Raw genomic sequence first — 24,706 nt, 5'->3', positions numbered from 1 at the left:
TATAACAAGTATAACCTTACTGCTAGCACTACTCATGGCAATTCTTGGTCCCATGGTGCAGTATGCTGGTAGAACCAGTACACGGACTGCAACTGCGATGCCACTAGTTCGTTTCATGAAAATATGGGTTCTTCAGAGTTCTAGGATGTGTCTGTGTGTGTTTGTGGGTCATAGCTTTGGAGGCATTTGAACATTGGCCCTCTTACTATTGGTTGCGACTTACATGTAGATTATGTTATGAATGTGCATCTGCTCTCAGAAGTACCCTTTACAGTTTTCATAGCTGTGACAAAACATTTTGCCATGTTACCATCTAACTTGGGGTTTCAGGAGTTTGTGGATATATGCCAAGATTTGATACAGTTGCAGGGATATAGTTGATACTTATCTATAAATTGAAGGTATGATACACTGGTAACGCTTTCATCATTTTGTGTATTAGTGATAATTTAGAATTATCTATAAATTTAGAATCATTTTGTGATTGTGTATTAGTGATACTTATCTAATACACTTGAGTATTAGTGATGATTTAGAATCATCTACCAGTAATGCTCTCATCATTTTGTGGAAATCGATTACAGCTCTTTCTCTTTCTTGTTATCTGAATACATCATTGGTAGCAAAGAGCAGTCAGCACGTGCTTACTCTGCCCTACATGTATGTATGTTATGTCTGAAAGTGTACTAAACACAACTCAACGCCCATTTATATGTTGATTTATCTAATGCATAGTTCTTTTGGCTACCAACTTGAGGTTTTTTTTGTTTTTGTCTCACCCTATTCTACGTGATGGGGCCGATGCTGTTGTTGATTAATATGAACAGCTTTTATACAATGCTAAATCAGCTCAAACAGGAAGTTATGTTCCTATGAAATACTATGTTTGAAGATGAATCAGATGAGATGACATTCGAAATTCCTGATATCCCTTGACCCATCGAGTACTTAGATTAAAAAGTGAGTACATGTTTGTCTACTTGAAATTGTTTGTGCACGATTCACCTACAGTCTGTTTACTAGTGTCATGACAAAAAATATTCAGAGATAATCGTATCTGATCTAAAGCTTTTAGCATAGCAACACCATGTAAGGATTAAACTTGGGGGCTGTTACGTACATTAAGAAGACTGTCATTTTATAATTTATCATCAGTTTTTCTTGATTCTATTTATGAAGTTTGTGTTAGTTACTGCTGTAGTCTAGTTTCTCATAATGTGTCAACTTGAAAACTTGTTATAAATGTAGTCACATTTGCTTTTTAGATCCCAGAAGATGCTTGGGCTGTTAGATATGGTCTTTGATCATAATATTTAAGTTGCTTTTTTTTATTTAAAAAAATAGGAGTGTTAATGGAGTGGTCTTAGGTGAATCAACTTTTAGAGAAATGTTTTCTGGCCTCTAGCCCCCCCTCATCAAGTAATTTATGATGTGGATTATATGATACTAGATATCTCCTACTAAATGCTGAATAAGTAATCAATGGATTACAAATTTGCCCGGCTTTAAAGCGCATGTTTATTTCCTTAAAAATTCAGCCAATTAAGATAAGGTACCCTTAATAATGAGGCATGAAATACACGATAATAAACTCTCTTTTTTTTTAATTAGGAAGTGTACATTTTAATATACCTACACATGATTATTGAATTGTCCTCAGCTAGCTAATATTTTGTTAAGATACCCATAGTTCATCGTGATAATCTTGTTAAGTAGATCTGGTTGTTTTGTTGTATGCTTTCAGTTGATGATTCTGCTTGATGAAAGCGTAGAACGTTGTTGTTATGCATGATGGAAAACTATATACATAGATCTGAGAGTATTGTCGAAGAATAGAGTGGTTCTACAAAAAACCAGAGGCTACTTCGAAAGAAGGAAATAGGAAAAAAGCACTACGAATAGTGATGTGTGTATCTTGAATTCATAACTGTGCATTTTAGCCGATTCTTCCTTTTTTTTCTCCTCGTTTAAACCTCCTCTGTTGTTGTCTCTCTCTCTCTCTCTCTCTCTCTCTCTCTCTTTAGCTCTACCGTATCATTGCCCCTTCTCTACTACTACCTTAACACTCTTATCTTCGCCGCCTATCCAACCCGAACGTATCTGACCACTCCTCGAAGTATACATGGTCGAACAATAATAACAATCCAATCATGACATGATTCCCGGATTCATTACACCATGTAACCTGAATTCCGGTGGTCAGATGCCTATCAATCATGGACCGCAGAAGGGGGAAGCATAACGAGAAGACGGAGGGACCAGACCATACATGCACTGTAAGGTTGTGTTTTTTTTACTTTTTATTTATTTTTTCTTGCTACCCATATCTCGTTTGAGGTTAAGTATAATGATGGCGTGGCACGGGGGGTTGGGATGGAAGCGAACCCTAGACTGGCGAGGCTACAAGTTTAGGTAGGTGGCTTTGCCCATAACACCTAAATGGCAATCACTGTTCCCAGCATAAAGTCACTGATCAAAGTGTTTGGTAGCACCCAGAACTCTAAGAGCATTAGCTTTGACAACTCATGCCCGAAACCCTAAAAAAATTCAACACCTCTGTTGAAACCCTTGCCGCCTTCATTCTCTAGGCCTTTTCTCCTATTGTCCCCAACAACCCTTCGCCTAACGACTGCATCACATCGTAAAGTGCCCAAATTGGAGAGAGAGAGAGAGGGTGCATATTGTTGAAGTCTTCAGTATAAAAGCCAGAAGAAAAAGACCGGTAACAAGCGCATAACCCACCACAAAACTTATGACCCACCCGACTTGACTTGGGCGATCATTCCCGCATGCCTGCTTCTTCCATCTTTGCTACGAGATAACAACTTGGGCCCATTCGTGGTGCTCGCCATCCACCTATCCGTGAAAGTTATCCCGGACAGAAGAGGAATCCATGTGTTGGACATGCCCATGACCTCCAGGTGCACCATCTCCTCCTTCCCTCAGAAAGCTGTGAGCAGGAGGAGCTCCGAAGCAAGCGAAGCTGGAATCAGAACCATAGCCGGGGTGATGCAGTTGACAGTGGGAGCTTCCCGGGACGACATGGCCGACGTAGTAATCTCCGACGGGAGGTTGGTAGGCCTGCGAATGGTGGGGGAGCGAGTGCGAGGAGGAAGACGGGTATATGAATTGCTGCGTCTGCGGTGAGATTGGTGGCTGTGTTGGTATCCGTGGATACACCGGGCGGAACTGCAGACAAGGGTCTCCGATGCCGCCGCCTCCATGAGGGAATTGCGAACCTCCAAGGTTTAGATCTCTGAAACTGTTTGTTATCATCAACGAAAGAAGAAATTGAATGGCCAACCAATGGGGTAGCAACACATAGATGAAACGACCCTAGAAACAGGAGGAGCCGAGATCGAAGTGGGTTTAGGTCTCTTCACATACCCCCCGATGGCACCGGCGCTGCCGATGCCTTCGTTGTTGAAGACCAGCTGACGAGCACGGTTGAGGGTCTCCGTCTCCCTCTCTAGCAAAAAGGGAACAAAAGCATAAGAACCGCTTGCCGGGGAGGGAAGCAGTAGCAAAGCAACAGATTGACCGATCTATAATGTCACATCAACTTTTCTAACTTCCATGGTGGTGGTGGTCATTGTCTTGCCTTGGCGGTGTCGGTTCATGTGCCCTCCCAGCGCTTGAGATTTGCAGAACTTGAGGGAACAAAACCGGCACTCATACACCTTTGCAGAATCATCCTTTCCTCCGCTCTTCTTCTTCTTAAACCCTGCAAGCTTTGGCATCAGTACGCATGGCAAGGATTATTACCACCACCACCACCACCACCACCACAATGACTCATCAGGCATCAGTATAACCTTTCTAATTTTCCTCTCCTCCCTCTGCTCTATCTACTTTTACTCGGTTGTTTTCTTTAGCAAATGATTCATTTTCTTAAGCGAGTACTGAAATTTTCTGCCCTCGATTTTCTTTCGGCCTACTTACGAGTGGTGTCAGCCGAAGCTGCGGTGGTCATCGAGCTCTCCTCCAGCGGTTGCTTTCCTGCATGCTCCTCCGGCAAGTTGTTGAGGTCTAGTGAGTTCCCCTCTGGTCTCCTGCAACCACATCAAATCAAATCAAACCGAACTTGTCACCACTTGTTCGAACAAGATATCTAGAAAGAAGAAACATACGGGAACCCTACATGGTATTGCACTCAAGGAGAAGGCAGTAGAACACCGAACATCCAGTTGAAGGGACCCAAAAATGAAAGGGAAGTTAATGGAAGAAAGGTTGCGGTGGTTCTTTGAGGGGCAAAAACTGCAGTTTGCTACTGCACTCCAAACAAGGCTGGCTCTGTGTTTTAAAGTGAGGGTAGAGATAGATAGAGGGAGAGATTAAGAGTCCTGTGTGTGTGAGTTTCTCACTGCCCAGCCGTCTCTTTCTCTCTCCAGCCCTTCTCTTTGCATCTCCTCTTCTCTCTCCTTTTTCTTTTATTTTTTTTCTCCGTCTACGCAAGGGGCAAAAGAGTCTTGGTATCCGTGACTGGTAGAAGACGAGTTCCTTAGGCTGGATGGGGGGATCAGTAACAGTAGTCTTTGTATTTGTTTAGGGCGAGAGCAGCGTTGAGAGGGACGTGGCCTTCGCTCCTCTCTCTCTCTCTCTCTCTCTCTCTCTCTCATCTCTCTCTCTCTCTCTCTCCCCCTCCCTACAAACCCTACTCTACTCCTCCTCTCCCACTGCTTCATATCTTTCCAACTGCGCCTCCCTGCATGAGTAATTACAACGGCATGGCTTCCACGCAAGCCCTCCCTCTCCCTCACCCATGCAGCCTCTCCTCCTCGCCACCGGATCCTCGATGGACGACCGGAGAGGGCTGGGTGGACAGCGGGCACGTGAGATGGGTGTCCTCCGCGGCAAGGATGTCATCCCGTGCGAGGCAATAAGGACAAGGGCACCCCTTACAAAGTGATGCTTGGGTATTTAGTTGAGAAGGGCATAGTAGGCCTACAGTCTCAGATGTAGCCTATTTATGATAAGGGCCATCACAGAGTGTACCTCTCTTGGCTTTGTGGTGCTGCTGTTGTCAACTACATCTGCGACCTATTTGGTCAGTACCCTCTTTTACATTATTTGAACTGTGCCCCTTGGACCCGTGTTTTCTTCTGCTACCAAAGATTTTGAGGTGGCAATTCGGAGCTGTCTCGGCTGTGTGTGATTCACGCTCGATTTCTCGTCCACCCGACTCTAACTAAACCTGACCCGTTTAACCCACACCGTTGTGATCATCCAAATCGTACTCATCCATGTCTGTAAACAATATGTTTGCAGCTTATAATAGCCTTTCCTCTCAGCTAGGTGATGGACAAACCGATGAGAAAAGTGATTGAACATCACTGATAATGAGAAAACAATTGCATGTAAGTCCACAACTTGATCGTTTCCATGTGTGTATTTCCCTCTCTCTCTCTCTCTCTCTCTCTCTCTCTCTCTCTCTCTCTATATATATATATATATATATATATATAAATGAAACCATGAAAATGAAACCATGTTTGCTCACTGCTGGCAAAACTCTAAACCTAATATCTGATTTCCGGATTCTCCAAGAATCTTAGATTCTGCTGTTCGACCATAGCAACCTCGTTTGTTTGACAAGAATTTAGACAATAAATCTGATCTTTTGAACTTTGATGACTTGTTAATTATCCTGAACATTCATTCTTAGATGTCTTGGTTCTCCTACAAATCTTTTGACTCGACGAGATTCTGGTTCGGGACTGCTCGAGAATGTGATCCTTCCGAGAATCCAATCATGGAAACTTCCTCTAGTGTTAGGTTCGAAACCTGTTGGGTATAATGATTTCTCACCTGCCATACTCACCGGCATGAGGAGGAGCACTTGAGATTATCTCCGCTGCGAGATATATATATATATATATATATATATATATATTTCTACATGGAATTCTACAGCTAAGTTGGACACAGCAAAAATGGTGGAATGATCTGACCCTGTGCAGACACACCCTTTTCACAGCTCGGATTAATTAATGGAATAGTTTGATGGAGTGCAGAGATTCTGGCTATCTGATGCATGCACACTGTATATATGCATGTGCATGCGTCTCAGTGTGCCTATAAAGTACCGAGGCAAAATCAAATATGTAGGGTTTGCATTACTGTCATGCACATCTTGTGTTTGAAGGAAAAATAGATATGCCAATTAGGAGTTTCCGATACCATATTGCTTGCAAAAACATTGTCTTCTTTTATACCAATTACCTGATCACATTCATTAGCACAACTTAAGCTTCTTCATCATCCGTGGCGATTGCAATAGCCAGTGCCGCCTGTACAATGAAGTTTGGGGCATGTACCGTCGCGAGCCAACATAGACTCAGTTAACTTACACAATATGTCTAACCTTGCCTTCTTTGGAAGATGTCCCCTTTGAACTCGTGCTTTAAAAGGGTGTCATGTGGTAGCACTTGGACTTATGCATCATTGGAGCCACCACTACAATCTAAATCCTCATCATGGCCAACTTGTTGCACTGCTGCAAATTCATCCCTAATTTGCTCCTATTAATGTTTTTATCGAAAACTAGGATCTTGCCGACAGTTTATTGCATGCACAACCGATGCTTTACTGGGCAACATCTTCGTAATAACAACAGCATTTCCATCGAACATGTACATGAGAGGTCCTGACCATCAATGTCACGTTGCTTCAGATACATGTCTGCATCGACAGTTGCATTCTCCTCCATAACAATCTCTCATGTTGCTTTATCCTAAACTACAAGTAAGTTCGATTTGGACAACTCTCTTTTTCTTTTGCAAACCCAACTGAAGATAATATATAGATATTAGATTAGCATTACTTTTGTGGGATTCATGTAATTCTTCCGAGTTGCATTCTCCCCGGTCCGAGCAGTATGTAACCTTAAATGGTTGTGACAATCCCATCATCTTACGGTACTGGTTAGTTGACCTGATCTGGAGATGATTGCATGAATCATGGTCATCGACTAATCCTGATCGGGGAAGCATCAGAAACATCAGTCCATGGTTTCCTTGGGTAGGAGGAAGGAGGAGATGGAAAAGGACAAGTACGAGAGAGGCGTGGGCTCTTCTCCTTGCTGTGCGGTGCGCCCACTCACCAAAATTTCTCTTTTATCCTGTGGAGTAAGACAAGAAAGGAAGCGGGGGTGGGTGACAAGATGTAATAGATTTCTAAGAATAGCTACTGCTCCATCACTGACAGTTGAGACTGGAGGGATGCTGCGCCTGTAGCTGGGGAGAGCGAAAGAGGGGGAAGCTTTTCCATGCCCATCTCACATGATTTGAAATCTTTCTTCTCCGTCCTCTTTTTGTCTCTCAGTGCCGGATGTTTGTCAAGCACCTGTCCCCTGTACCTCTCTCGGGCATCTCCGCCCTTTGTCAAGCTGCTGTCGTCCTCTCTCTCTCTCTCTCTCTCTCTCTCCCCTCCTCTTCCTCCTCCTCTTCCTCCTATGGTCTGAAGCATGATTAGTTATAACAGTAGCCAAACATTAAGGATCGGCAGAAAAAAGAAAGAAACACGTTGTCGTTGTGGCGTGAGTCTTAATCTATTTTTCTTATACATATTCATGCTATCTATATACATGCACGAGTGGTCGAGGCTATGAAAGCGCACAACCGGTGGATGTTCGGCGTCAGGCTAACTCTCTAGCGGTGATTCAAACAGGGAAAAAGAAATGGTTTCGATCTGATGCATAGTGGTGAAATATATATATAGGTTGCCATAAAAGTCGCATTCGAATATCCTTCAAAAGCTGATTAGGGTATTTGTCTCCAATCCTTCGTATGTGTGGTGAGACATGTTTTGGGTGTTGGTCTGCTGTCAAGCTGCAAATGGATGTCACATATTGCACATATATGCGAGCGATCTGGTGGTAATCAAGTTTTGTTATGATCGGTGTCCTTTGTCAGGGTGAGAAATGGTGGAACAGCAACTAGTCCGTTGTACAATAGGGTGAAACTGAGGGGGGAGAGAGGGAGAGAGATGTAAACAAATGGCGAGTGCAGTAAAAGCTGCATGCTGTTGTCTTTTTCCACGAGTTTGAGATCACGTTCAGATGTGAATCATAAAACTGGTTACTTTCATTAACATTAATGGGGAGTTGCGAGCCACTGCAATTTGCTCTCATGTGCATGGAAAGGAGGACGAATGTCCAACCCCTGCATGCAACAGTGTACGTACCCCCTACTACCCTATTTTTGTGCCTCCTGACCTTTCCCTTTCTCTACCACCACCAACCCCTCTCTCTCTCTGTCTCTCTCTAATAACCCCAGCCATCTCCACCTAATGACTTGCTCTCTCTCTCTCTCTCTCTCTCTCTCTCTCTCTCAGCACGGTATGATGTGGAGTGCGCTGCTTCACGGGGTACGGCGTCATAAAAACAGCCGTTTTCTCTCATCAGGTACATGGCATTTACGGCTGCAGACGATCGACATTATTCTCGCGCAAAACCTCCACATATTACACGTAAGAATCAATGGTGTCGGTGTCGTTATCTGCACGTTTAAATGACCTCAGTACAACCTGCAGTAGATTCAGTCTTTAAGCTCATAGATAGATCTTGATGTTCTTTTTCTCGGTCTGTAAATCGTTCCGAATCCATAGATACAACAGGGTAGAAGCTTTAGAGTTCACTCCATGTGGATGGGATATTTGTGCAGGGCGTAAGCTCCATTAATCTAGCATTTGTTTGCTCTTGCCATGAATGATAAGTCTGACAAAGTGGGGGTGGGTCTTAGAAGCGTGGGAGCGATGCGAAGACGGAGGCGATGACGGTGGGAAAGGTGAGGTGGTGGTGGTGGTGGTGGGAGTGTACGAATTGGGTGGCTGTTAATATTTCTTACTGTTGTCGTCCCAAGGCAGGCGGGAGGAAGAGGAGGAGGAGGAGGAGGAGATTGAAGAGAGGGAAATCCCACGACACTGTTGTCAAGTCACCATCCATTTGGATATGATTACCTGTGGAGGGTCCTAAAAAGGCTGCGGCGGAGGCAGAAACATGGGGGCACTCTGTCTCACCAAAATCTAACAACTTTTAACATCATAGATTTTGGCGGGGCTCTCTCCTGGATCTCCTACAACCCCATTTGCAACGCTCCACCACACGCTCTCATCAACCAAACCAAGCAAGCTCCAAAAACGACGGTGAGAGAGGCATGATATGGTCATCGACATGAAATAGTCAAGAGATGTGATGCGACGTTCGAGTTTCGATCGGATGACACACTACAGAGATGCAGCAGACGGCAGCTGTGGCAAGTGGAAGAAGCCAACTTGGATGGAGCCAGCAGTTAATCCTAGAGAGATGCAGCAGATGGCAGCTGTGGCTACTTCAAATGGAGGCAGCAGTTTGATCTTATTTCAAGCCAGCAGCACAAATAATTAAGGGGTGTACGTTTGATCGAAAGGATATATATATATATATATATATATATATATATATATATATATATATATATATATATATATATATATATATATATCTTCAACCACAGAAAATGATGACATATGTGACATCGGTCGGACATGGGCCGGTATGGGCCTGTACATAACCAGGCCCAATTCAGGTGCTTAGCAATGTAACGGATTTCACACATCATATATATATATATATATATATATATATATATATATATATATATATATATATATATAAAATTGACTCATCATCTACACAAATCTTGATGAAAACATCTGATTCCAGCTTTGCGGCCAAGAAAATCCCTCGATATATTACATAACAAAAAGGAGGAGAAAAAGAGAAAAAATTAGGGAGTGAAGGGGAAGGGAAGAAAATTCAGAGAGAGAGAGAGAGAGAAGAAAGAGGGGAGAAAATTTAGATAATTCTATCGATGAAATTTCTAGACAGAGAAAAGTTGTAAGTGGTGAATTCCTTCAAGTGTTAGAATACGGTAAGATAAATACGGCACTCCCTATATAAATAGGGAGTGCCGTTGCATGCGACCAGGAAGACGAGTAGCTATCGCCATGCAACTTCTTCCACGACATGCTCTCATGGCTCATGCAGCTGCGCCCATCAGTTCTGAAGCACTGTGGAATCGCTGCCATCACGATGTAAATTGTCGCTACCTGTACTCTGTTCACGGTGGCGGGCAGCGGAGCGCGGGGAAGCCCGGTAAGCTTCTGCACGAGTTCCATGAAGCTGGAGGGGCTGGTGTGTATGACCTTCGGGGCACGAGCGTATGTGATAACGGGGTGTCGCTGTTGCGCGACAGAAGCGGTGGTGGCCGAGAGAGGGGAAGACGACGACGACTTACAAACGAGGTGAGACATACTTGTACACCTTCTTCGACCTTTCACCGCGCCGCCCACCCCCACGTCTTGCCTCGTCCATTACTGTCTCACGCAGGGGAGACACGATCGGGTGAGGAAGAGGACAGAGGGCGAGCTAGGGGGAAATGGGCGCTCGGGTTGGCCAGCTCGTCTGCGGGAGGCATGTCTGTGGAACGTTGGCTGGCAATCGGGCTATTAATAGTGGGACTTGGGGACACAATGGCGGCAGGCTTTTACCCTATCGGGAGATCAGTTACTGGAGGGATAATTCTCGCATTCGCTAATCGCACGTGCATCGAAGCTTTAACTGCGCCTCGCACGTCATATTATTCAGTCATCCTTCATCGCACGTTCTTGAGATCGATCCATAACGAAAGAAAAGGTGACACTTTGAAGGATGAAAGATTACTTCTACACATACGAATTCGGATATCAGGCCATATCGAATAAATTAGCTAGCTTGACAAGTAGAGAATTTATCAAACAATATCTTGAGATCAAAATCGGTCTTTACCATTTTATCTTTCGAAAGAAAACCACAACATTTCCTGTATGGAGAATGAGGCACACTGATCGATGCAAGTGTTTCATTCCAAAGAATACAGAGCAAACAGATCTATCATGAACTCTTCATGTTATACAACCAAATAATAATCACAGTTCTGGAAGCAAGTTTTCCACATCACATATTTTACAATGAATGACATGGTAAACAGTCCTTACAAATAGGACAATTAAAATGTTGGCTTGTTTCTAAATAGTATTTCCAATTAAAATCTAGCTGTGGTCGTAGGAAAAGTAAGCAGCTAGCCACATATTATCATGTAACTTCTCGAGTATCCCCTTCTTCTTGTATACTATGCTTCTGTTCATTTACAGCTTGTAGTCAAGGAAGTGTTGAGTCTGTTGGCCGAAATATAGTGCGTAGCAGGAACAAAATAAGCAACTTGGCAAAACATGTTCGAGTTTCAGTATGACATCTTGGTTGGAGCAGAGGATGTTCTACTGATTTCGTGGCCAAGTTCGCTTATTTTGTTGATCAATAGTGTCTTTTCTCTTTGAAGTTGAATCATGTATTCCTCCTGTTCATCTTCAGCACTTTCTACTTCACTTAAAGCCAGTGATAACCCCTCTAGATCACCATCCTCAATCAGGCCTTGAAACTTCTTTAAGATGTCTCTGATCTATATTTATTGTACTTTAGCAGTTAATATCACACATGAAAACCAAAAAAGAAAAAAGAAAAAAAATATGTTTTACGCATGGAATATGTTTCACAAAGGCACAAGACCAGCCAGCACAAGAAATGCCTCAAAATCTAAAACTTCATAACATTTATGTTTATTCGTATATAAAAAAAAATGCTTCAAGCTACAAAAGCTAATTTCCAATATACAACACATGCAAAGAAGCAAGCACGTGCATGTTTACATGTACAAACATAATATATAGAGAGATGAACATTACTATTCTTAGGAGGAGAAAAATATTTTCCTCTTAACCTTTGACTTTTAGGATATAGAGAAGAATAGAAGAATAGACTACATGGAAGACAAATTGAGAATTGACAAAAGTTGTATTACATCTTTGACAATATCCACGTTAATCATCCATATCTATGTGATTATAAAGTTGAGAGGAAAAATTCTCTTATTCTAAGCGGAAGCAAAATCCATCTCTACTTTTCTGCGGGAACAAATGTGTCCACAGAGACATTCATGTCTCAAATACACCCAAAAAAGGGGTTTGGTCAAGTCATTTTATATGTAAACCTAGCAAAGCTTCAGTTCTAACATAAAAAGAGTAAACTCAGCGCACAAGATTCGCACCGCTACATGATCTAGTGAGAGTCAATGTACACAACATTTTTCTCAGTTATGATCAGATACTAATCTACACATTAATTCAAAGTGACAGAACTGAAAAGCTGATTCTAATATAGTACCACAAAGCTCCCTCTTCCTATATATGAGCTTGGCTACCAGTTGATGGCAACATTGAAACATGTAATAATTCAATTTTTTATTTATTTGCAAGAAGTTAAACCGAACATCTTATGCAGCCCTTCATTGAACTCTTAAATCGGAGCCTAGGTCATGAACATTCAATGTGAAACTTCATTAAACCCTCAAACTGAATCCTAGATTACTGATATTATACTACATAAATGAGCAGACTGGGGCTAACAGTCCAATTCTACGTCACTTTCTCACCTTGATTAGATTCCACTGCATCCAGCATATGGATGTTCTATTATATAGGTCAAAGATGGATGATTATACTTCACAGCTGATCTTTCACTAATCATGCAAATATGCAATGAAATCTCAATTATGATTCTCCTAGGAAAAAGAATAACGAATAAGTAGCCTTTAGAACTCCAACAGAACAGCTTACCAGCGTGGATATCTTATGTGCTTTGCTTAATGAAGACACAACAGTATCTAAGTTGGATTTCTTCTGCAGATCTGGAATTTTTCTTGTTATTCGTACATGGATCTCCCCACTCTTTACACCTTGGAGAGGAATCCACTTGTCAGCTGTTTGATTTGGTGGCAAGGCTTCATATTCCACTGTGCAATGACCTATGCTAGATGTGGGCAGTACAGCATTATGATCCTTCACATGTAAAATCATGGGACTGCCATTGTCCGGAAACTCTAAGGTTTGGTTCCATTGAGGAACCAGTGTTTTGTAAATGACCTGCACATTGAGTACAAGTATTAATAACTTATGCTCCAACTATGATCAGTTGAGAAACAACTAAAAATATACACTTCTTTTCAGTTACATTCAAAGAACTTTAAAAGCAAGACCATTTGTGTCAAAGATGCACATCATGTCAAGAAGTTAACTGATGACAACCGTAAACTGCAGACAAATGAAGTAATTTTCGAGCTTCATAGACTAGAACAGGTTGAATATGATATCAAGTGATTCATGTAGATTTTATAAACATTGCATAGCTAGGAATATTTCACATTTAATTAAAGCAAATAGCCTAGATTATATATTATCACGGTGGCTAGTGAATAACCATCCCTAGTCATCTGTTAAAGGAATCAACGGGCTAATTTGCCATAACTGTGCCTCTTCCTGAGTTTAGCTAGAGCACTCATCTAAGTTACCTGAAGTTTTGGTAGAAGAACCTAAGAAAATTGCTCTACAAGGTCATCACAGACCACAGGTGCATATACAAAGCTGATGATATTAGAAGATCCCAACCACCGGGGTGCTTATCATTCTAACAAGAACTGCATACAAATACAGGAATTGTTTTATTTGAATTGTTAAAAATTTTGTGAAGTTTTATGATGAAAGTAATTTTAGGTCACAAATAGCACACAATCTCTGTCAACTTAAGTCTAACTCTTGATCAAGGATAAAGTAATAGAAAATGGTTTTAAAAGATATACATGCATTGGCTAAATGACATGAGTCAATTAGGATTTATTATGTGAAGAGAGAGAGAGAGAGAGAGAGAGAGAGAGAGAGAAGAAAAACTAATAGAACTTTATTAGTGACAACAAAAGAGTTATGATGACTGTTTATTTGACTAAAAACATTGCCTTCAACAAAATTTAATGCTGAGAATAGATCCATGTTTTCACCAATCAATTAAAATTCCTTTATAGAAACATTAATCATGTCCACCTGCAGATTGCATGAAAGAACATTCAAAAGAATAAAAGATCTGCCATGTCAATGTCAGAATAGTAGAACGGTTGCCTGACCTTCGTTCGTTTCTTAATGTTCCCATAATGTACCCTCACATAAGGGTCACTGGTTCCTCTTATATCAGCAGCAACTAAATCTTTAGCTTCAACTAGTACTAGTTCAATCCAGCCAGATCCCTGTTTCATTCCTAAATTCTGCAAATGATTTAAGTGAGCTAGTAACACATGAGAAACTAAATAACGATGAACATCAATATTCACAAAATGGAATGCCCTAAATAACAATGAGACCCGGTAAAAATTGCAAGTATATCCTCTCATTTTAAAAGTTAATAGCAGAAAAAACAGTGAGCTATATGCTTTTTGCAACTAAAATATCAACCAAGAGTCAATTAGCCACATACTTTCAAGCTTTCATTGTCCTCATTCTTTACTACTTCTATTTGGAACCTCAACTCTCCAGAGTTAACTTTCTCAAGAGGCACCCAGATATCCCTGCATGAACCTTCTGAAATTCCTTCTAGGTTCACCCGTGCACATCCAATGTTCTCATCTCCAAATATATCTGCACTATAACATTTGATTTTGAGATATTCACCACCTCCTATTTCATCAAATTCAAATATGTGCTTCCACACTGGATCTGAAGTATGAGAAATAATTTTTGTTCGATAAAAAGCCTACAAAGATACCATTTTCTGTTAGAACAATAAGGTAGACACAGAAGCAAAAATATCTATCACGTGCTGCTATATCTTTGAAATAAAGCAAAAGTGAAAAGAAAATTGTAGATGAAGATCAAAGATTAACAACATAGCAGCCAACCTTTCCATATTGAAGCTTAACATAGGGGTCACATTTTCCAGATTTATCTTTTGTAGACAGGCTCCGTCCTTCTACTACAGTTACTTTGAGCTTCCTTCCTGTTCTCAACTGAAGATTATGTGAATTATACATCAACAGTTGTGCTGCACTGTTGGTAGAGTTACTCAAGCTTACAGAACCATCTGAAAATTGCCATTCTTTAAGAATAAGCCTCACTGTCAACTGTGAATTAAAGAGAACCATAGCAAGTCAGATATGGCATTGCTAGAGAAATAAAATAAAATGAACACGAACAGTTAACAATCCAATGTTTTTATAGAGATGTAAATTGGGAACAAGAAAAATGCTTGCAATTCTAAAACAGAGAGGGGTTTTCGTATAAGCATTTCTGCTTACAAGTGCATATTTTTTATAGTGAATATGACAGTGCATAATTCAACAGCAATATAAAAAAATACAATTTAAGGTGATGGAAACTGAGAGATCAAAAGTTATATGTGCTTGAGAAATGAGGTTAATCGTTTAGGATTACCCGGGCAAGAAGAAATACAATCAAGGTCCAATTAAACTACACTAACAATGATAAAAAAACATACTAATTTTTAGTTTGACCATTGTTGTTGTTCTTGTGAAATAAGACACCATGGCTTATTCAGTCAAGCTCTTTGAAGATAACTAAATTCCATCAAACAAACTTTTGAAGTCATTTAGTAAGAAATTCTTATATAGACGACTAAAATTAATGTTGCTTCTTAAAAGTAGGAATACAAAATCTCCCAACTTCCTGATAACATTCACAAAATACGTTACTAGTGCAACATTTGTATGGAAGAATAGGTGTATCATGATATTGATAGAATCATATTGGAGCATATGATGCAGTAATAATGTACACAAGTTTACATGGAGCAACTGTAACTCATATACAAAGAAACAGAGATTCATCATACTAATTTTGCCAAGTATAAAGAAATTAGAAATCATATACAAGAATATTGTGTAATTAATTACAAGCAGACCAAAAATATCAAAAAGAATATTGTACCTCCCCTAGATTAGCTTCTTCAAACGGAATAGTCATCTCTACTTCTTTCCCACAATTCTCAGCTTGTTTTGCCACTACACCAGATCTATGCCCTATTGCCCAAAATACTGTAGAATCATCTGCGACATACTTCATCTGCCGACAATCATCATTGTAGAAAGTTGCTTAATAAATATTAAAAAATAGTGTAAAGAACACTAACGAATAAAGTGAAAATATTTTTCACTGCTGTTACCTTTATCTCACAGCTGGTTAAGTAATTTAACCTAACACCACTTTGATCCCATTCATAAAGATGAAATTTGAGAATTCCAGTTTCTCCATGTAATATCATATTAAAGGTAGCATCCCATCTGGGATTTAACCCTTCACTAACACTTGTTCTTCTTGTTAGATCACCAACTTCTACTTCAACAAATGTCTTCAAAGCCTTTTTCCCCAAGTTCCCTGACAAATGGCTGCTTACAATAGTGCTTTGTCGGGTTCCTGAGTTGCTGCTTTTCAAGTTATTCCTGCCTAAATTACTGGCTGAAACTACAGTAACTGAAAGTAAACCTCCAGTGGCTTTCTTCCGTAGATCCACTGGCGGCAAAGAGTAACAATGACGGCGAGGCTCAACCATTATTTTAGCTATGGTTTCTGTGAATAGCTTGACCTAGTAATAGAAAGATTGTGCAGCAAATAGGTCATGACATGTATATACCGAATTGAACACAGCATTTGTGTCAAAGACAACTTAAATTCTAACAAATCCACATAGCATTATCATTCAGACCGAGAAAAATAGAGGAACATACCAACCAAGTTGGAACACCAGGCAGCTCTGTAGCTGGAAGTGTTTGGCTACCACCGCTTCCAAATGCAACACCTATTCTGATCTCAGGAGTTGATTCAAATGAATACAGGACTGCTTGGCCATCAAGAATCGGTCTTAAAAGTAGCTGCACAATGTACATTGAAGAATGGTTCTAAGTTCAATAGTGAAATGATAAATTTTTTTTGGAACAAAACTCAAAATATAAGCAGTTTCTAGTGGTAGAGATTAATATCAAAGATTGAAAAATTCCCTCTCAGTTACTGCATAAAATGAGACAAAATAGTATTCTACATGGTCACTCTAAACAATCAGAAAATATATGAAATTCTTCACTAAGAGAGAGAATAACAACAAAGTTAGATTTGCAGATATCGTGAGTGACACTACTCTGAAATATAAGCATAACAGCAAGGCTCAACCCAGTCTATTATCTGTTGTACCTTAGTTGGGATTGACTGTTCCCATTGTGTCATGCTTTCTTAAGTTCCTTATTTATCTCTCCTCTTTTTCCTCTCTTCTGTCCCTTTTTTTCTTGTCGTACCTTTTTTATGATCCTAATGAAATCAGTGACAGGCTTTGACTATTTTTGCCACAAAAGAAGTGTCCTTCTCATTTCTATCCTTCAAATTCTTAATATCATGTATCCAAGAACTGCCACCCAAAACCCAGGCATCATCCTCATTGTGTTGCCTTTGCATATCATGCACTGCACAAAAAAGTTTCAACAACTTGATATGTCCTGAAATGTGATCAAGTTACACATATGGTTATGTTTCCACGGTTCCACCTATGTTGAAGAATGCAAATTTCTAGGACACTGTTCAGAAAACAAAGCCATTGTATGTATCTATCTATCTGTGTGCATGTGCACATTAAATCGGAACCATGTGTAAACCAAATAGTTGTACAGAAACCTATGAAACACAGGAAATATAGAGGACACGATATAACTGACTTTTACAATAATCACAGCTTTACAAACGCTATGGAAGGACAATCATCTTTCAGTTTAACTAATCAGGTTTTGGGCTGTGATTTATGATTTGGCGGTATCAATCCACAACTGCTGCTGAACCTTTCGAGTTACAAAGGCTTAGAGAACTCTAGCAAGTGGACTACATTAAGTGTCAAAAAGGCATGAAACTCGGTAAGCATGGTAAGCGGTGACCATAGTACAAATTTGTTAAGAGGATGACAAACCTACTATTTCTAACATATCTCAAATCAAATGGAGAGGAACCATCAATGTCATGACTTAGTTTAAAAACATCTTGTTGCAGTCATCAAGCATAGAAATTGCAAAGACAAAAAAAAATGAAAAGGGAAAAGAACTTCCATACATCTCCCTTGATCTGAATGCTATTAATGACAATGCGGGCTGTTCCAATCAATGGCTTTGCCAACTTGGCAAGCAACAAAATGCTCATGTCATTTACATCCCAATCAAAACCCAGTCGCATGACTAGCTGTAAATTAAAAAAATGAGGAATATTCAGCTTGGTATCAGATGACTATAACGAAAAAAAGTAGACAGTCATGTAAACTGCAACCAGTATCTATCTGATAAAGCAAGCATAAACACTTTAACAAATGAAGTATTAGATCTATTATTTGAAAGATACCACATTTATAACTCCTACATTATTATATACTCGATACTGACATCTAGTATATCAACTTACAGAACAAAACACATAGGAAAATGTAAATTTCAACGAAGTTCCAATATATTTAAATCGAAGAATAAGCATAGAGATGAGATTAGAATCTGATTACTGGGATCGAATTGGAACTTTTCTATGACTCGATGCACCAATTAATCTTGATAAAACAAAGTACTTGCTAACTATTAAATCTTTTACTTTTGTGTAAATTACTAAAGTTTGATTGTTCTTAGATCTACATGGTTGTCTTAACTTGACTTTTGTGTTACTATGTAGATTCTCATGTTATTTTAATTTTCTTTCTTGCTATGAAGCTCCATTAGTTGAATATAACTTCTTAGTTCTTATTCATAAATTATTTGATTCTTGTGACTCAATCTCGGTAAAAGCTTCCATTTGGTTTCTATATGATCATACCTTATAAACTACTGTGGACGACCTGAGACCCAATCTCTTGCGATAAAATGCACAGGGACCAGGATCATTTTGTACTACTGAGTGGAGCAGATCCAGGCCAGGTGATACCAGATATGACCTTGATACCATCAGCAGAAGATATTGGAGTAGACTCAAACAATAAAGCAGTTAATCCTTTTGCAATTCATGGGGATAAATTACACCTAGAGAAGATGGAACTTTTTATCACACATGTAATTTCAATGTCTGTGAGAATCCACCTATTAACATCATTTGGATTTTCCTACATTAATCAAATAAAAGAGTTTCCTATATTATCCAAACATTAAGTGGATCGAATGTCAAGAAAAATCTGAGACTATCAAGAAGCTTCTTATATTATTCAAGCATTGAGTAGATCAAATATCAAGCAAAATCTAAAATATCAAACCTGATCACCTGAAGTAATCCATTGAATGCCATTTCGACCCAAATTAGGTGGACATGGACCTAGTGAGAACTCCTGCAGTTCTATTTTTTCCTGACAAAAAAAATGTAGTAATCATCAGAGGAATGGTTATGAATTATTATTAATCCAGACAAACATGATCAAAATTGCACTTACAATCCACTTTGGTTTCCGGTACTTTAACCGCTTCTGCAAAAAAGTGAAGAGCTTGTTCAGTTATTTCGTGTACAATTTAAAAAAAATCTTGTAAAAAAAATTCTCTCTACAAAGTTTCCTGTACACTCATGGTTCACCTGGTTGGCATGTGAAAAAAAAAATGGCAAAGTTAGATGTGTCAACCTTTTTCAACTTGGTTCTTGTTTATATGCCACTTTGAGTAAATGATAGATGAACAGAAAGTGGGTAGAAGAAGCATTTCTTAGAACTTTTTAATAGACATGAAAGGACTTACCTCAACCCCAACGTCCTAGTTTCTGAATTAGTTTTACCAATTGAATGATACATAATGCACAACATGTTCTGTTTATGTTTAAATTCATTACAAATTTTAGGTTCCAACCTTGTTGGCTTACAAAAGAAGTCATCTATTCCAAGCTTTCTTTGAATCACTTTGTAATCTCTGGAGCATGAGGATAAATTACTTCATCTCATCTACACTTCTTGATGTTTTGCTACTGATTTCAAATAAGTGATGTTAGTCCTCCACTTTGATCTACTTTGTCAATTACGAGTTTCAAATGGGCATCTGGGTAATTCACATCAAAGTAAGTGTCAAAACTCTTGTGACCAAAAAGCAATAAGACTAAAGAGTTTGAAGAAAATGGTGCCTTTAACACTAATTGAAGCTAATCTTGTATAACAAGGTAGCTGTGACTTAGAATTCCTACCAACATATTTATCTTACGAACATATTTACACTTACACATGGCACCAGCTGAATTGAATGGACAGACTTACCTCTACCATTGAGAAAAATGTTCTCGAGAGTTTTGGTTCCATATAATTGGGCCAAACTTCCACCAAAAGTTTGTTGAACCATTCACATGGCTCGAGTGGTGTGACAGGCTGTATGGTGATTATAAAATGACATTAGCCACTTGTTCATCCAGATGAACTGCAAAGAATATAGATGACTTGAACATACTGCTGTATTCAATAGGAGCTGCTTCCATCTTCTATTCATGTCTTCTACAAGTAGCCGGCGCTGAAACTTACCATACTGCACCACAACAAACAAAAGTACGAATAGAATAGATGTTCATGCCTAACAAGCTTAAGGTAGAAAAAGGTCTAAGAAAATTATGTTCAACTTTCACCAAGAAATTCAATTGCTAATAAAAGATTTAGCTCAACATTGCATCATAAAGCACTGTCGTGGGATGTGCTAGAACATGTGGCATGTGTCCGACTTCAATCACGTGGGGACATGGCTCATCATGTTTTACATGGTGTCCCGGCCATTCCCAAGGACCAAGCCGATGAATCATGCCGGAGGCCCTCTCAGCACCGAGGCTTGAGAGCCACCCTCACACTGGTGATCAGCCCTGAGGTAGACAAGGTTTCATCATAGATGCAGTCGAGCGTTAAGAGTCTCGTATAAGGAGCAAAACACCCACCTTCAGGCATGCCAGTCACTCGCTCGATACCAATCGACGCACGAAGCTCCACGCTGTCGGGAGCTTCGATCATGAGGTTTCAGAATGACAGCAACTCAGCTGAGATCTATGTCGGCTTTGATTGGTGAAACGAACATCTACTTTTGATATGATTTGTGCCGAAAACATGTAGGTCGAATAGGGATCGTGTTGGATTAAAAGTGTTTTTGACCGAACTGAATATTCTCGTTGGAGCTTGACAATCGAAGATGCAGATAGAAGGGCCGAAACATAGAATCATTCCAACGCATGATTCCACCAAGATCATCAACAGGAGCCAGCTAACCCAAATCATCACAAAGAAGCTGCCTTTCCGCTAGAAGAACGACCTAAAGACATCACAGATGTCGGCAACTCACCTGGATGGTGACCCAGACGGCGGCGGCGAGCGGCACCCAATTGGAGAAGGGCACGAGCCACCTCTCCACGGCCCAGGCGAAGAGACCGAGCGGGATCAAGAAGGGAAGCAACGGCTTGTCCCGCATCATCTGGTTCAGCAGCTCCATCGCCGCCTCCTTCGCCTGAAACCCCGTCCATCTTCTCTTCACCATGTACCGGCGTCAACGAATCGGAACAGAAATTGGAGAAGGAAATCGGGAGGAGAGCAATCGGGAAGTAGAAGCGGAGGGGATTGAAGGGGGCGGAAGGGAGGAACGCGACGACCAAAGACTTGTTCAACTCCTCCGACTTCGCCATCTTCGCTGCCGTCATTACTTACTCCATTTTTAGTAATTATATTTAAATCTTCTGATTTCTCGAATTTACGTATCCGTCCTTTATAATAATATAAAAATAAGTACATTAATTTAATCCCTTTTTTTTATAAGACCAAATATTTAATCTTAAACGAAATTAAAATTATGAAATCTGAAATCTAAAGAATGAATCTATCTTTTTTTCGATAATTTAATAAAAATAAAAATATATAAAATCGGGGTTAAAATGTAAAGACAAGATATTTATTTTGGTAGTAGATCACATATTTATTTAGGGGTTAAAATAATTCATGGGAGAGGAGCATCAATGGATGACAGCATCTATTGTGCCTACGGGCAAATCATTCTCTTGTTGGGGGCGTAGACTTCAATATGAAGTCAAACATAAGATGGGAGACGTCTCGTTTCCGAAGATGGTATGAAATGTCTTTACAATTCTGCATCGTTAATTAGATTGTTCGTGGTTTGACGTCTTTATAATGGCCATTTAAATGTATATGTTTATCTCGATTATTAGCCAGTTTGAGTGTTTGACTTTTCCTCTTCCCTTTCTACACGGAACTGAACGAGATATGGGAAACGTATGGTGATAGGCCAAAGCATCGAGCTCGCACGAGGCTAATTGGGCGACTTGGGATGTGGTCAAACAATTCGAGAAGAAATAACCATCGATGAACGATTTGTGCTAACTCTGAATCAATAGTCGATGGATTTGTTTGTTCTTCCAGAAGTGTTGTCAGGCGATGTACCGTTAGATGAGGTCATTTCTTTCGAATAAAAGCCATAAATTTCCCCATTTATAATTTAGTCGTCCCAACTACCGCCACTTTTAGATTAACCTCCCCGATGAGTCCCTTGTGGGACCGACGCCACCGCCAATAACAAAGAGGTAGTTGGGACGCGTAACCCATAAATGCATACACCGTCAAATAGTGTCTTTGCACTCCTACATTTCTCCAACCACTTGAAATATATATATATATATATATATATATATATATATATATCATATTTCTTTATTAGGCGACAAATGAATCTGATAAGCACAAAAATAAAACCAATCATCAAACATACGTGATGATCAAACAAAACGATGAATATAACTCAATGTCTGTGCAATACCGCCATACCAACTGCTGATGGATTGGAGCGTCGTGGTTGATAGAGTCAGCATGGCCTGGTCCACAGGGCAATGTCAAGAGTCTCTGGTAGGTTGAGCTGGGTTTTGAGATCGATCGAACACCACTTTGAGCGTCGACAATGAGAGTTTGATCAATGCCTTCTAGCCAACGATAATAGCTTTCTTGCAAAAAAGATCATTGTCGGATGTTTCCCGACTTTGGTCTCTTCAACGATCAAGTCAGTGGTGGATTGGAGTTTTTCTCTCTCTTTCTTCCTCCCCTGGCTGGATACTGGCCAGGTGCTTATATGCTATTGTATGAGGGTCGGTCGTATGCGAGCGTAGCGGCTGATCCTCGGGAGATGAGGCAGCACCTTTGTGCGGTCGTCACCCCAGGATGTGCGGAACGACGTCATGCGATGCCGTCTCGAGCTTTCCGAGATGGGACGTATCGAGCCACGCCTTGATACGGTCTCTGGTTCAATGCGTGGGGGTGCTCCTGACTGTAACGCTATGTGGCATTGCTCGTGACGCGATATTGACCCAAAATATACCTTATCACTAACCATAGATCAACGACATAAAAATCATTAGCACGACTATTGTCGCATTCGAAATCCTAATTACGTGATCTAGTAACGTTGTTTTCATGATTCGTGGAAACCTTATCACATCATTCGTGGAATAAGAATACAAATAGCTCATAACAAATATTATGAAATAATATAAGCATAAAAAATAATAATAATAATAATTTATAAAAAAAACCCTTAGTTATAGGCTTTTATTAGATAGTGCCCCCATAATTATTTCTGACCATAGATATTTATTTTTTTAAAAAATTGATAATGCTCTTGAATCAAACTATTTCGAGCCATAAATCGTTTGGTTCGATCTCAACATCACGATTTGGATTAGAATGAGTCCAGTCGTAAAAGTTTGAGTGGAATTTGGTTGAATCTACATGAGTATAATTTAAGTGTATCTAAGATATTTTCACTACATTCATCCAAATTTTTCTAAGACTACTGGTATATAATTCTAAGATGTCTAGTATTAATTTTTTATTTCTTATGATTTTACGATAAAATTTTTAAATATGATTTTATAGTTTGAATCGATGAGTGAGTGTTGCTCGCTAAATTTTCATCATATCTATTGAAACTTCTTTCGAACTGCTACGGTGAGATGATAATGTTTAATATCACTTTTTTTAAAAATAATTTTAGGATAATTAAAATTTTAAATATAATAATTTTAAATTGAATATATGATCGAGCATAACACAAATGTAACTATTTAAATTTTCATCAAATCTATCCAAAGATTCTTCGAAGCAACTAGCGATAAGATACTAATATATTTAATATATATATATATATATATTTATATAAATTAGAATGATTATTCTTTAAGATTTTTTTATGTTGAATTTATAATCGAGTATGAGTTTTTCTAAATAAACTATGTGAAGAGAAGGAGATGAAAGAAGAGGAGAGGAGGCAGAGAGCAGTGGGAGAAGGAAAGCCAAGAGAGAGGAGGAGATGACGATAAAAGTCACGAGGATAAAAAGGCGAAGGTAAAGAAAGAAGAAGTCAATAAGAAGAAAAAGAAGATGACACCGGAGGTGAAGTAGGAAGAGAAGCAATACATTGAAAAGAGAGCGGAAGTGGAGAGACGATGATAATTTTAAAAAATAAAAAAATAAACTAAGGCTGAATTAAATCAAATTGAATAGTTAAATTTTAATTAAAATATTTTGATCCGATTTATTTAAAAAAAGTTAATTAAAAAGTAAGTTAAATATAATTAAAACTAAAAATCATCAATATTATTCAAGATGTTTTTTATAATACCTAAAAATTCATTAAAAAAAATTAAATATAAGGTCACTTAAAAACTCATTAGCGCTTTTATCGGTAAATTATCCAATAAAAAAAGATAATTACGCGATTTATTTTCCCCTCCGTTCCCTAAATACTAACCTGGAAATTAGAACACCCGTTCACGGCCTAAGTGGCAGCACCCC

At 39.4% G+C, this 24,706-nt stretch overlaps 1 protein-coding gene across 2 annotated transcripts; it reads right to left on the bottom strand.

The window, feature by feature from the left end:
* Positions 1 to 10,910: 10,910 nt before the first annotated feature.
* On the bottom strand, positions 10,911 to 21,538 carry LOC103968718 (uncharacterized). Of its 2 annotated transcripts, XM_009382024.3 has the most exons (14): positions 21,201 to 21,538; positions 20,331 to 20,405; positions 20,144 to 20,251; positions 19,343 to 19,375; positions 19,169 to 19,258; positions 17,998 to 18,123; positions 16,638 to 16,781; positions 16,076 to 16,495; positions 15,841 to 15,975; positions 14,796 to 15,017; positions 14,375 to 14,650; positions 14,028 to 14,165; positions 12,691 to 12,996; positions 10,911 to 11,477 (listed from the first exon to the last, which is right to left on the bottom strand). In XM_009382024.3, exons 1-14 carry the CDS (start codon positions 21,390 to 21,392, stop codon positions 11,262 to 11,264), a joined length of 2,481 nt encoding a protein of 826 aa, XP_009380299.2. In that variant the 5' UTR covers positions 21,393 to 21,538; the 3' UTR covers positions 10,911 to 11,261. The 2 variants fall into 2 exon arrangements, with proteins under 2 accessions (XP_009380299.2, XP_009380300.2); XM_009382025.3 differs by lacking the exons at positions 20,331 to 20,405; positions 21,201 to 21,538 and having other exon boundaries at positions 19,177 to 19,258; positions 20,144 to 20,248.
* Between the last annotated feature and the right edge of the window lie 3,168 nt (positions 21,539 to 24,706).

This window comes from Musa acuminata, chromosome BXJ1-10 (genome assembly GCF_036884655.1).
Source record: "Musa acuminata AAA Group cultivar baxijiao chromosome BXJ1-10, Cavendish_Baxijiao_AAA, whole genome shotgun sequence".
Lineage (NCBI taxonomy): Eukaryota > Viridiplantae > Streptophyta > Magnoliopsida > Zingiberales > Musaceae > Musa > Musa acuminata.
This window is presented reverse-complemented; position numbering and strand designations above follow the sequence as displayed.

Coding starts and splice junctions, on each gene's coding strand:
- LOC103968718 (XM_009382024.3), bottom strand. CDS start 21,392: ATGGTGAAGAGAAGATGGACGGGGTTTCAGGCGAAGGAGGCGGCGATG. Junction 19,376..20,143: donor CATTTTTCTCAATGGTAGAG/GTAAGTCTGTCC, acceptor ACTTTTTTGCAG/AAGCGGTTAAAGTACCGGAA. Junction 12,997..14,027: donor ACATTAAGAAACGAACGAAG/GTCAGGCAACCG, acceptor CTCAATGTGCAG/GTCATTTACAAAACACTGGT.